Source organism: Haliaeetus leucocephalus, unplaced genomic scaffold, assembly GCF_000737465.1.
Source record: "Haliaeetus leucocephalus isolate CR32 unplaced genomic scaffold, Haliaeetus_leucocephalus-4.0 Scaffold184, whole genome shotgun sequence".
NCBI classification, from domain to species: Eukaryota; Metazoa; Chordata; class Aves; order Accipitriformes; family Accipitridae; genus Haliaeetus; species Haliaeetus leucocephalus.
The window spans coordinates 4,292,738-4,307,360 of record NW_010972620.1 but is presented as its reverse complement, the minus strand read 5'-3'; the positions used below and the strand labels follow the sequence as shown (position 1 = coordinate 4,307,360).

General features: G+C 40.9%; 1 protein-coding gene across 1 annotated transcript in view; it reads right to left on the bottom strand.

The window, feature by feature from the left end:
- Positions 1-14,623, bottom strand: part of ABLIM1 (actin binding LIM protein 1) — a 94,710-nt gene that overhangs the window by 38,231 nt on the left and 41,856 nt on the right. Inside the window, 3 exon segments of the mRNA XM_010564719.1 lie at positions 6,084-6,148; positions 9,144-9,215; positions 13,851-13,938. Of these exon segments, the coding sequence (XP_010563021.1) occupies positions 6,084-6,148; positions 9,144-9,215; positions 13,851-13,938 (225 nt within the window).

The window sequence follows — 14,623 nt, the reverse complement described above, 5'->3', positions numbered from 1 at the left end:
GCAAAAGTCCTGATGTTTAATGACAATGTCTTACAAACTGAAATTCATGAGAACAGGCACATTCCTACAGAGCCAGTGCTTTTACACATTTAGTAGATTTTCCAACACTTCATCAGGACTAAACAGACTCTGATTCCCTGGGGAAAGTTTTGTGAGAGGAGACAAAATGACTTATCACTGAGATGTGGGGATCCTGAAAACTTGGTGAATTTGAAAAACATCTGTTCAATCAAAAATCACCCAGGCTACCCTGGCCATTACTCCTAAACTTGGCATACAGCAGACACAGAAGAGTAGTCAACGATATCCCACTTGCAACTGAGAAACCATGAACAATTTTTGCTCCCTAATTGACTGCAAAGACCAAATCCCATCACAAAGCAACGTATCAGCAGATGACTCCGATGACACTACTGCAGGATACTTCAAAGTCACTGAAAATTAAATCTTGGTAAATAGTCCTTACCTCATCAGCTTGTGACATTGAACTAAGGGACCTTCAGGCACACACTGAAGAGAAACAAAGCTTGACAGCCTGGCTTGCTGATTTTTCTTAGGAAATATCTAGATTGAACGCAAGGCTACTGGACCTTTCTTATCTCACAGCATGCATTTCCTGAAAGGATCTTTCAACAGACCTCAGAGTCTTTCTACCTTTTATTTCATAGCCAGGAAAGCTATTGGAACCATCCATATAAAAACTGCTGAAGACTACAAAGACTAGCAGGCTTTCTCTGACTTCATTTGTGGAAATGACATCACCACATTCAGGGAGGGTCAGAGGTATAAAGGCTTTGAACATGTTCCACCAAAAAAAACATGAAGGTTCAGATCAGAGAGCAGATGTGGCCATGGACTGACACAATCACAAATCCTCTCCAGAGCATGTCTGAGAACACTTTCTCAGCTGGACCTTTATGTGTTTCTTTCCTTTTCTCTCTGTAGCTGCAAATTCCTACATCCCAGAAAGGAACAGAAATTTCTCAGCTGCCCTTAAGCTCCTCCCATGATGCAATCAAAGCAACAAAACCAACAACAACCACCTGTTTCATGGAAATGTTACAAGAATTAAGCTGGAAAATCTGGCTGTTGTTGAGAAACACTTTATTCCCCCTTCCATTCTGCCATTTCACACCACTGTCTGTTTGAGTGGAGACACATGTAACATGTTGCTGCAGTTGCTATGGAAAACAATTGTTTTCATGACAACATACGGAACAGTATTAAGCAGTTGAGGTACTATTAGGGGTTTCTCTGTTACCTTTGGCTTTTGGCAGACATACTTTAAGAGTTCTGTCTGCTCAATTCTCCCTGTTGTAGGAAAACAAGCGTTAGAGGCAGTTATGGCTTCTTCCCACCTGGCAGGACCTCTGGGTTGCTCTTTGCTCTGGATCTTTCATAATAACTTCAGAAAACAAGAAATTTTCAGCCCTTGGTTCATCTCCTTAGTCTCATCTCTTAGTGTCACTGCTAAAAACCTTTCCAGCAAAGGAAAATTCACTTGTATTTATCACTTCAGTGAATTTATTAAATAAAGTTAGATACCTTGAGATAGTTTCAGCCAAATCCTGCTAACTAACAACTTACTTAGGTGCTCTTAACCCTGGAGTACAGGAGCAGTTGTCAGATGGACTGGCAAGTTGTAGCATCTGTTCTTCATTTCCTCACTGTGTTTCTGCTCCAAGCTCCTCATTACCATCCCATTAACACAGCCATGAGCCAGATATGACATGAGCCTTTAAAACCAGTTTTGTATTTTCTGTAATTCTTCCTGCTTACATCAGTTTTACCTTCCGTCTATTGCAAAGCTCCACACTCCCTGGGCACGATGCCAGCCTGCCAGCCACTGCCTAAGCACACACCATTCCTCTCCTGAGGAGCTTAATCCAAGCAGACCTGGGACTCTGTGGCTCCTCTATTCACCTCCAGTCCTGTATCTTGCTTAAGTTCACAACACACCCCTGAAGACAGTGCATGAAAAAGAGAACTTCTACATCTCCTCTCACCCTTCCTGCCTCACTTTGCCCTATTTCTTGTTTTGAATTACACAGGCTGTTTCCATCACAGATGGCTATTTCCTACTCTGCTGCTCCCATATGGTCTGGAATCCTTCACAGCTCTGCACTTTCCCCTAAAGACAACTGCATTGTACTTAAAAACATTTGTGCTGCTTGCCTTAACAAATATACACTAAAGATTCCTTGATATAAGCTGTTCCTCTGGCATACTTTTACTTGCTATGGTTGGCTCCTCTCCTAAGAGACCTATAATAGCTCCTGACTGAAAAAGTGTGACAGGGTATGTACGGCTTTTATTAGATTGTACATTACATCTTCACTAGCAGTCGAGAATCCCTGACCCTGTGTACCACTGTTGTGACTTTATATCTTAAGCAGGTGGCAAGAGACACTTGAGGTCAAGTTCTCTACTGATGTAACTGCAGTGGGGTGTAAATTCCATCCTAGAGGACAGCTGATCAGAGCACAGGCAAAACAGGAATAGCAGCTATCCCTGATTTAACCTTTAACCTTCAGTAGAGATACCATGTGAGCATCTCTTGCACACATTATTGGAAGGAGACAGGTAAAGAAATTAGAGGAAACATCCTTTAATATGAATGCATTAATTTAGAGGTATTTCCTTCCATCACAATAGTCCTGTGACACTTGTTCTACACTCCCAGCAACAAAACAAGTTAAGCTGCTTACTTCTTCTACAAACAGATCTGGAACACTCTTTATATGATTGTTCTTGTTCTTGAAGGATTCAAATAGAGCTTTTCATAATGCCACCTTTGTGCAGAGAAATTTAAAGCAAACTTCTATGAAGAACTACAACTAATCTTTTTTTCTTTTCTTGTGGTGCATGGCCTTTCTCCACATTTTCTGACAGTAGAAAAGTCATCTTTTTTTTCTTTCCTCTTCCACCCAAAGGGATGTAACAGTAGTAAATATATCAATATGGGATTTCTCTACCAGATACAGGAAGTCTATGAAGTGTATGAAAAAAATCGACAGAAATTCAGTCAATAGAAATTCATGCAAGTCACTAAAGGAGCCAAAGAAAAGAATCAGATCACAAAGCATCTAAAGTATCTGCAAGACTTCTCAGATATTTTCCACTTCATCACAGACTTCTTATCTTTATGTTTTTGTTCTTCATTCCATGCACTTGTCTTGAGTGCAAAAGTTCTTTACGAACTTCATTTGCAGATTGGCACAGGTAACACCGTCATGCTCATCCTACCAGGTTCACATGAATTATCGTGTCACCCATGCTTATGCCCCAAAATGATTAACTTTTCTATTTAATATTAGATTGCAAAGCTTAAGATGTTCATCTGCATTTACCTCAGTTTGTCATGTCATCATGCATGGCACATCATCTAAATAAATAGCTTTTAAAAAAAAAAAAATCTACGCTAGAGCCATTCACATTGTCCAGATGCTGCTACAATGTGGTGGCTCTGGCTTTCTCAAGTACAGATGTTCAGAATCATGCTCTATAAAAACTTAGAAGTGCAGGCAACCAGATCAAAACTGATCCCAAGAACATCTGGCCAAATGGATGCACTATTGTTTAACAAAGGCATCGTCAGCATTGTTTACAGTACCTGCCTTAGTTTTTTGATAGAGTTCATTATGCAAGGCGGTGATAATAGCTGCAGAAGAATGAATATGTTTTCACTTAATAACATTTAACATTATAGCTTAAGCAAATTCTCTAAACCTCAGAAGCTGCTTTAAGTGAAGCATGTTTTAAAATAAACTAATAGAAGACTAGGATGTAATTTATTCTACTAGGCAGACACAATTTTGCGATAGCAAGGAATTTGGCTTTCTCAGTACAACGCTTACTACTCTGACTACTTGCTTCATCAACTGCAAGTTTTTACAGTTATTTAGGACTTGGAACCAGGGTTCATGAAACACAGGCTTCCTACGGATTTCAGTAATTTTCAGTGGACGTGTACAAGACCAGTAAAGCACCTCAGTGTTACAGCATTCATTGTGCCTGTCTGCTAGTTTAACTGTACCCTTCTCCTTACAAGAGTGTTTCCTTCTAATGCATGCATTCATTATTTCTCTGCCTAAAAAACCTACACTATGTAAGCATCAAGACAAAAACTAGTGAACAGGTTAGTTCAAACTCACACAGACACACATATTAATAGGTTACAACTAATTTTTCTTCCTTTCTAGACACAAAGACTAGAGAGGAGAATGAATTTTCAGCACATAATCACTGAAGGCACATTGCTACTAAACAAACTTTTACAAGACTACTCATGCAAATGTAGCCTTCACCAAGGGTAAGTTAAGGAGAAAGCAGAAGAAAATAAAGTGGGAAGCCCAGAACATACTGAATTCAACAGGAAACTTCTCAGAGAATTCACAGGATTTCACCCCGCAATTTTCAACCTACAATTTTCACATAGATTCAAGCCTTTGTCCCATCATTGTAGCAACAGCAATGATAGTATCTTTGTGTCTATTCTGCAGAAGAACACTCGAAGCCAAAATCTGCCTTCAATTACACTTTGTATAATGATCATGTAAATCTAAACAGAATTTAATACTGACTAAATTTACACAAGAGTATATTCATCTGACCCTAAGCTATTTGTATCTTACACAGTCCACAAATCAAGAAGAACATACCTTTATTTTGACATGGGCTGCTCCTATTTTGCCTTGCATATTTTTCTAATACATGGGATAGGATTTGTTTTTTTAATCCTAAGGCTCCTGGATTTCAGCACCAGAAACTCAAGACTCGTGCATGCTAAGCTAAATGCAAAAAGCTACTACGCTTGCCTAAAAGGTGACTGAGATGGTCCCACAGTTTGCTGTTCGCAGACTCCAACACTCGATTCCATAAAGCCTAGGACTGCAGAGACACTGCCCTCTTTAGGAGCACTGATAACACATCTTTATAGCTGTATTTTCTTGATACATATTTCTGTAGCTAACAGAGCGCACAGCGTTCAAGAGTGGTTAATACATTGCAACATCCTAAGTTAACTGACTGAAGTACTGTGCTGGACAAAGGGCACAGGGCTTGCATTAACTCCTACTGAATCACAGCATTGGATTCAACCATATAATGCCACCCTGCAGACTAACACAATCTAACACAAATATCCCGCCCTGGCTGATAATATGACTACAGCTACTTTGCAATTAGAGATGTGAAGGCAGCACCAGGAAACACAATGGAAATCCAGTGGCACGGACTCTATCAGCCTGTCTGCCCACCACTAGCCTGTACTAAGCCCGTATCAGCACATTCTTTCTTTGTTATCAGCTGAAAGCTGCCTCAGGTGTGCCTGCATGCAGTACAGCCACATGTGCCCCCACAGCAGACACAAGTAATAAGCCCTGAATAAACTGCCCTGAAGGAGAAGAAATGGAAGCGGGTGGTGTTTGTAGGTGCAAAGCAAATTCAAGGAAGTCTGAAAGTAGACATGTAGTCCAGAATCAAGAGGACAGGGAGGATCTCCCAACTTGGATGTGGATGTGCCCCAGATTAGAGAGGGGCAAATGCTCTTGGGCAGCACACAGAACATGGCCAAACCTGGAATTTTGTAAATATTTTCTCAACTAAAGTATTCATGTGTAGTTGGTCAATACAAATAAAAAAGGAACTTATTTAACTGATGGCATTTTTTTTTCTAAAAGCATGAGCCATTGTTCATGAAAACTACTTCTTTTTAACCATCACTTTAAAGTCAGATGCTTTTCACCATTTTCATTTGCTTCATATTTGCACTCCAATTTTTTGTTTTAGAAGAAAAACTTTCCGTAATGCTGGAAGAACAATACTACAGCCCCCCAAAGCTCATCTGAATCTAAAAAAAATAAATTAATTTAAAGCATTTCATTAAGCAAAATAAAAAATGTGAGAGTTAACAAACAACACTGCACCACATGATGCAAAATACAGCGTCAGTGCCCCTGGTGGCAAGTGATAGCAGGAAAGCTGTGTGGCAGAAGTAGTAGCAAGCACAGCAAATGACAATAATGAAGAATCTTCTCAATAAAGAAGACCATTATCAACACTATGAAAACACAACAGCAAACCTCTGCAGAGCGTGGCCTGCGCAGAACCAGACTCTTTGGATAAAAGAACTCAGATGAGGAATGCTGTCATGAAAAACAAAAGGGAAAAATGAGTGAAAAGGAAAGCAGTCTCACCAGCTCAGTGGTTAAGCTCTTTTTTCAACCAAATTACTAATATCTACTTGCTAGGTAATAATCTGTACATTATAATATCTATGTTACTTACTGATCCCTGCAGAATCACGAACAGCCAGACAGTTGTAAAAAAAACCCCTAAGCAACGTATATTTTTGTAACATATATATGGTTGCTTTATTTTCTGCTTGTTTTGGCTTTGTAATCCTCCACAAATATCCAGTGGGGGGAAGATCTAAAGCAACCATTGTTTTTATGAACTCCCTCTCAGATCTTGACCAGCTAGAATGACGATCAGTTTATATCACAATTCAGTTACTGAGAGAAAACAGAACTTGCTGAAAACTTCTGAAGTGACTTCAGTGATAAAAGGGCTTTTTGTTTTGTTTTGCTCTATAGGGTAAGGAAACTTAGCAGAGCAAATAGGCCATATCACTGGCTTTTTGCAGAACCACCAGAAAATCTAGGCCTGACCCTGAAAGTGGCTATATTTGTCAACTCATAAAGCAGATTCCAATTCTCACATCAGGTCTAAATGTGTGTCATAAGAAACTGAAAGTCAATCAAAGTACATAATTTAGTGGTGACATGTTTAAATAGCACATAGTTCCCCATTTCATTTGTTTCTGTACCTACCTGTTTGCTATTGCCTTCATTTGAGTCAGCAGAATGAAACGTGTGTCAACGTCAGCAAAGTGAACTCAAACTTATTTTAAAATAAGGTGTCTGACTTTGCATTGGAGTAGATAGAGATGATCTGTGATGGACAGCTGAAGCTAAAAATTCTCCATCTCTCCAGCTAGCTACAGTACAGTGTATTTGTCAATGCTTTTTAAAGATATTAAACCTCTGCATAGAAGCTCTCATCTAGGAAAAGGCAACCTTGGATAGCTGTGCCATAACATTTCTCAGATGTTCCCTTAATATGCATTCTTTCGCTTCACTTCATTTTCCTGCAAGAACTCACTTAGGCAAAGTCTTGCAGGTGGATGAATTGACTTACTTCACTCACTTCAATTAAAATTAGCTGAGGGAGAAGACGACTGACATGCTTGAATGTGTGATGGAAAAAAGGTAAATATTTGAAGAGGACTTTGGCCATTTCCATGCGGAATGGAAATAAGCCAACTGATTTATAAGGTCAGCTGGAGAATGTTCATAAGGGCTACAATGTAGCCAGGAGTGCTTTGATAAGATTCTTGGGTCCAAGTGAAAGGGAGGTATTGTACCCCAACTATTCACTACAAAGCACAAGCATTCTGACGCTTAAGCAGGGCCAAAACACTGTCTTACATTCAAACTGTTAAATGAGGAAGAAAATCCGGTCCGGCATAATTTTCCATTTTCTTATGGAAAGTCAGGACAGAACAATGTGCAAATGCTGAATGGTACCTACAGTGATGCTTGGCCATGCTAGATCACATGCCCATCTAGGGCCAAATATAATTCTGTATTACCGGCAGAGCCCACACTAACATGAACTCTGGTCAACAAAAATTTATCTGCACATTACCTACAATCATAGTAAATTCTCTGCAGGGGATGTTTTACAGACCAGTGCACCTGAATAAATTCTAAAGACCGTGGCTTCCTGTGAATAAGCCACATGTAGAACACAACCCACAGGATATCCTAGGTATCTCCATGCCAGTACCTCTTAGTTTCCTTGTCTGAAAGACATTTTATTCATACGCAGTCTCTAATATTCATATCCAGAAAAATTAGCAAAGTTCAAAGGACCAGCTGAGACATCAAAAAGAGAAAATTGTCCAGAAGGTTGTTCACCTGTACTCCGCACTGGTGAGGCTGCACCTCAAGTACTGTGTTCAGTTTTGGGCCCCTCACTACAGGAAAGACATTGAGGTGCTGGAGCGTGTCCAGAGGAGGGCAACGAAGGTGGTGAGGGGTCTGGAGCACAAGTCTTACGAGGAGCGGCTGAGGGAGCTGGGGCTGTTTAGTCTGGAGAAAAGGAGGCTGAGGGGAGACCTGATCGCTCTCTACAACTACCTGAAGGGGGGTTGTAGCGAGGTGGGTGCTGGTCTCTTCTATCAAGTAACTAGTGATAGGATGAGAGGAAACGGCCTCCAGTTGCAGCAGGGGAGGTTTAGATTGGATATTAGGAAAAATTTCTTCACCGAAAAGTTGTCAGGCATTGGAACAAGCTGCCCAGGGAAGTGGTTGAGTCACCATCCCTGGAGGTATTCAAAAAGCACGGAGACAAGGCACTTCAGGACATGGTTTAGGGGGCATGGTTGATGGTTGGACGCGATGATCTTTGGACGCGATGATCTTGAAGGTCTTTTCCAACCTAAATGATTCTATGATTCTATGATTCTAAGATGAATTAGTGAATATGGGCTTAGAATTGCCTGGTGCATGCAAAAAGCCAGGCTCCAGCATTTATCAGTGCAGCATTACTGCCATCAAGTATTTGATCCAGAAAGTTTGTCTGGATATGCTGAGGTGACTCCAAGGGTAACTGCGGCTCTTCTTGGCATTCAAATTAGGATCACTTTAGGCTGAGGTTTATTTGGATGGCAAAGGAAGAAGAGTCCATATTATCTAAATGCTGTAAATAACCATGCAGAACAGGGGTAACTATAGAGCAATTACACAGATGTGCAAAAATACTAAAATAAATCATAGCATTTGCCCTGTTCACATCTTCTCCTCAAGAGTCTCTCTCACAATAATTGAGATATGAAGTGCCTTAGAGACTTTGCAATGTCTGTATGTCAGTAAATTACACTACCTTTAAGGCAGTGCACTGAGACAGGTATGTGCAGGTTGGTGAGCCTAAAAATCAGAGCAATACCTCAGAAGTGCCTCCACTGTTTATTCTGCCAGTGTGGTGACAGCTATGTGAAAAACACATGGAAAAAGTCACTCTTTTAAAAACAACATTCCATTATTGTGTGCGCAAAATATCTGGTGTGTCATTGCCATGAATTCAGCTTACCCGTAGCTTATCTTCAGTCTTAGTGGATTGCTTACAGTCGGGATGCCAGACAGTGGAACCTGATGGAGGAAAAAAACCATCTTTATTCAGAGCAAAGCAGATGATTTCTGGTCATGACAAGTCAGTTATTAAAGAGAATCCCTTCATTGCATGGTGAATGTGTATGAACTATGCAAGTAATTCACATTCAATTCTAGCTCATAAGAAATACAAGTGAAACAAAAAAAAATTTCAAATCCTTGGCCCATCTACAGCAGCATCTTCCTGAGGCTGTCAAAGCACTTTGCACACATTCTTAATTAAAACTCAAACAGTCTCAAGCAGCAAGGAAGTCAGTAAGCACCAGCTGGAGGAACTGAAAGACAGAGGGTTCCTCTGGGCAGGATGGAGGGTAAGAGCAAAAGAACTGGGCCATGGTTACCTGATTTGTTCTCCCCTTACATACTGCACTGCACGTAAAAAGGAAGTTCTGATTATAAGTCCATTAATACTGGGAAAGTCCTGTGACTTCCTTGAGCAATAGGTGTCATTCAGTTACTGTAAAGCATTACTCAGATCACCTCTTCCCTGCAATTATGCAAAATGCAACAGGAAAAGCAAAATTAGAAAATTCACAACGCAGCACTCAGGGCTGTATCTCACCCACTGCACTGGGCTAGAGAAGCCCGTATGACACAAGTGGTACAAAGCAGTATGTGAAAGAGCCTCTCCGTAGATCACAGTGTACCATACTTGCCATTGGCACACATATCATTTCTACCCCTTGCTCTGCAAAGTCAGTGGCATGTGTTGCACTGGCACTTCCACACGGCATATTCCAGCTACACATCCTACTAAAAAAGGCAAGGTCTCTGCTGTTTGTGTCCCAAAACGTGGGATTCTCTCTTATGCTGTAAAAATGGAAATATCTGGCTGTCCCCAAGGGGCTGAGCAGTGTCAGGGGCAAGGAGCACTTCCATCCCATTTCAGCTCTCCTTTGGAACAGAGTGTAAACTGTGGTCACTGCTGGGAAGCTCCTGGCACGTATTAGCCAAGTTGAAATGGAGCAGAAGCTAATGCTGATTTTTAACACTGACTGCAGCTGCAGTCAAATTCAAACTTCATTCCAGTCACCGCAAAGCCAATACAGAGCCTTGTCTGTCTGCAGGGGGGAATGTCACCTCTTCACTCTCTCCACAAAGAAACCAAACACAGCAAAGTCCAGGTCTCCTGCTGGTGACTATTAGCTCAAGTGCAGTCAGAGGAAACCCCACCCTCAGAGCCCAGGAGAGGTACGGGTCAGGGCCCCTGGAAATTTTGTTCTAACGAGCCCTTACATGGCTCAGTACAGAAGTAAAGACCAGCAGGAATGATTTCACTTCTCAGCAGCACACAGTATAATCATCTTCAGGAGACTGGAGAGAACGCCGTGACTCTGGATCAAGGGTGTGAGATGTTTGGCTTTGAGTCCAAGCCGAGGAAGAAGAAACTGTGCATTTGGCAGGGGGAAACCATCAGACAACAGGGAGAAGTGTACCAACAGCCTTCTCTGTAAACAAACAGCAGCCTCAGAGCCAGGAACCCACAGAGCCTGCAAGATCAGGAGAGAAGCATGCCCTGTGCTTTTGTTTAGGAGGTCAAATGGATCCAAGCACTCAGGAGGAAGGGACTTCATGTTATAAGGCTGATGAACTAAGACTCAGAAGGTTTAGGTTCAACTCTCTAATTCAGCTGTGAGCTTCCTGTGTGACCCTGAGAAAAATGATCTCTGTTCCCCTGTACCTCAGATTCTTTTCCATTCAGCTATACCCACCATCAAAGAAAAAGCTGTCACTACATTTTTGGGCAGTATTTAGCACAAACTGGCACAATTTTAGGGACACCCCAGGAGGATGCTGCAGCTGCTGGAAGTGAATGAGAAATGCAAGAGAGTCTGCATGTCATTTTCAGGGTGAAACTTAGCTAATGGTTGTGAGTTTTCTTTTACAAAGTAAGAGGTTTGAAATATGTGAAATTAAAAAAAACCAATCAGAGCAGGCTTAAGAAGTTAAATGTAAATATTTTTCATGATCTTGAACTCTGAGCCACCTACAACTTGTAGATTTTATTCATCCAAACATGCCAATCAATTTGGAAATGCTTGGAACAGTGCAAATTCTCAAGCTGCATTGTCCCTCTTTTTCCTACCGTAAACAGTTCAGCAAATTGTGGTTATTCCCATTCTTAACATATGTTTGTTTGCTCACTTGGCAGACACCAACCAACACATTCATTTATTCAGCTTTTTACTTTGCACATACCATTGTTTCAATATACAGCACCCTAAAAATCAGTAACTCTGGCTATTATTGACACACTGAATAAGGCTGAAAGCCTGTGTGAGAATCAAGTGAAGCATCCCTTTAAATGCTGAGCAACATCCTAGCTCAGCAACAGTCTTCTGGGGCAGTCCATACAGTAATATATTACTAGGAAGTTAATGGGAAAGAGAAAGTTTCTGATGCTGCTTCTTTTTCCTGTGTTGGAGCAGGGCAAAGCCAGAGTGCTTCTGCTAGCATTATTCAAACCATCCTTAACATAGAAAGCCCCCAAATAGACAGCTTGTTTTCCCATGTTCTCCTTTTGCAGGTTTTCCACACCCTTCTAACACAAGTAGCTACCACAAACCTGACAGGCTTCTCTATTATAGAAAGCAATACCAACGCAATGCTTTCACATCCTGTGGAGAGGACAATTAGAAGTGAGATTTAAGCTGCCTATTTTCATATATTTTATCAATAATGTGATTTTTGTTCTAGCTGTAGTGTTGTGGTGTTGTATTTTTATTTCAGAGAAATGCTTGGAATGCTGTTATTCTGCACCCTAGGGTAAACAATTCGGATGGAGACAGGATATACATTTCAGCTGAGAGCTTTCCACAGGAAAGGCTTTTAGGTCCCTTACACTTACAAGCATGCTGAATTCAGCAAGGAAAGCTTTGGCAAGACAGTCTGGAACACACTCAGCAATACATTATTTAGTCAGAAAACAGCTTGTGGACAATAAAACAATGCAACTAGGGCTGCTCCTCCTCTGAGACAGAGTGAGCATGAAGAACACTAATTCACAACCACAGAAAGGGAGATACAGCCAAGAAGAGAACGATGGCAGATCAAGGAGCCAGGTGTCTCTCATCTTTCACATCACCTGAATTTGGCCAGGACAAAATCTAGCCTTGTTTAACTAGAAGCAATACCTTCTGTCTTATTTGGATCTGCAGAAATTTACACTACAGCCTGCCCAATCAACATGAACGCCCACTCTCTGCTAGACTGGTGCAAACGGCTTCAGTTGCAAACAGCTGTTATTAATAACAGCAAAGGATGAACTGATGCTCACCTTGAACTCTGTCTGTACTTTATCATACTATGATGTGAGGAAACTAAGATTACCAGTTGTCAGATGCAGTAACTGCTGCTTTCAAATCAGTCTTTCCAATTTGCCATCAGAAAGCAGTACTTCCTACTCAGGGCTCTTCCAGCCTCTCCTTGCTCTTGCAATGCAGAGCTGCTACACAACTCAATATCCAGTTCTGTGCGTCACTGGAATAAGATGACTAAGGTATAAGGTCAGTGAGAGATGAGAGGGATGGACTGCAAGGGAAGACAAACTACAAAATAATAAGTTAGCTTCAAAGGAATTCCTTAACAGTATTATCTTAATTTTGGAATTCCTCCAGAAGGAATCCCTCCTCAGAATTTCAAGAGATGGCTGCCACCACACTTTCATTGTTTCCTTCCTACTCTTTTACAGTCCTTTCAGGTATACCAAGCAAGTTTTCTAACATAAGTACAATATATAAAATCCCAACATGTATCTGCCTTTTTCACTTTGATTTCTGGCTTGCATAAATGTGTATTATACATCTTTCTACCAACATTAATTAATACTACAGCAAGTAATAAAAATAACTCTAGCTTAATAGTTAACATGCTACCTTCTGGGAGAGTAGGTGGAATTCAGATCAAGGATACTTTTCAAGCAATGGAAAGAGCACACTCTTTTTTATGTGAAAGGATCATGAAAAAAAATGTGCTTGGCAATACCTGGGAGTGTGAGACTGTTAATAAGAAAGAGAAGATGAAAATGAACATACAAGAAAGAAGTGACTGTAGAAAGACATAAAAATAAAGTAAATGGGAATAAAAAGAGAGACATGACCAGATAAAAGGGAAATAGGCAAGGCAAGCAAATATGGTTAAGAACCAGAGGAGACAATGTCAATGCGCATGGGGAATGAGATCTGCCATGACTCAAGACAAGCTCACTGCAGCCTCTGGAAGTTTTTCCATTGTCTTTTACAGTTTGGAGTGTGGTCCAGAAACTGATCAGCAGAATTCAGGGGAAACCCTCTCACTTTGTTTGGTATCTCATATACCAGCCTGGGTACTAAGCTATCCATGAGATGCCAAATTCAGAGGCAGCCTAAGAAATTTCATTTTTGCTACACAGCTTTTGAAAACAGTCTGTCTCAGCTAGGGTGTAGAGTCACTGCAATGCCACTGTTATGGCCACCTACTAGAACGAAAGGGTTTCAAGTGAGAACACTAGTGAAGAGAGGATGGCTATAGTCCTCTTTGCCTTTATTACATGGGGATGGTTTATAAACTCCTGAGCTCTGTGACAGAAAAATTACGAAGTCCAATTTTCTTGTTTTGGAATGGAGACATCCTTACCTTGCAGATACATTTCTTCTCCTTCCGTGAACATTTGGTTGCACCTGCTGCATCGTGCACAGCTTGGATGATAATGCTTGTCACCTGCCTAAACAAAAATAAAAACGGGAAATGAGTGACCAACACATTGCATTGTTTTGTGAGCACTCACTATTTGCTAACAGACCACTGCCATTTTTCTTCTAGTTCACCTGTTATGATACAACATTGCCCTCATGATGTGACAACAGCGACAAGAATGTAAGATCTGCCATACTGCTTCAGTCCAGAGGTCTATCTAGTCCAGTATCCTGTCCTCAACAGAGGCCAGCAGTGACTACTTAGGGTAAAAGGCTGTAAGAAACAAGACAATACTGGAGGCTATGTCAAAATGTATCTACTCTTCATGATTTGCCCAACACCTTTTTAAATATCCGTCTATCCAACAGTCCAAGGCAACAAATGTCACACTTCTGTTAGATATTTGTGTAAACCTGCTGCCTCCTCGTTGTGTCAAACATTTTTTCTCAATTGCTCCATTGTTATGGATGAATTTAGACAATGAACGACAGTTTTCAACCTGCCATTTCATTCCTTGGCCTTCTTCCTGACACTGCTGGTATAAGCATTAATAGAGAGAGCTTTCTAGAGCCACTTCTGGGACAACTAACTTAACTCACAGATGCCTGACTTGAGAGGCTACACTAGCACAGACAGCTTGAGCTGAATTTGAACTATTGATGTAAAGATGCTAAATACTCTAGATCCTGTTATGCAAATCCAAATCCACTGAG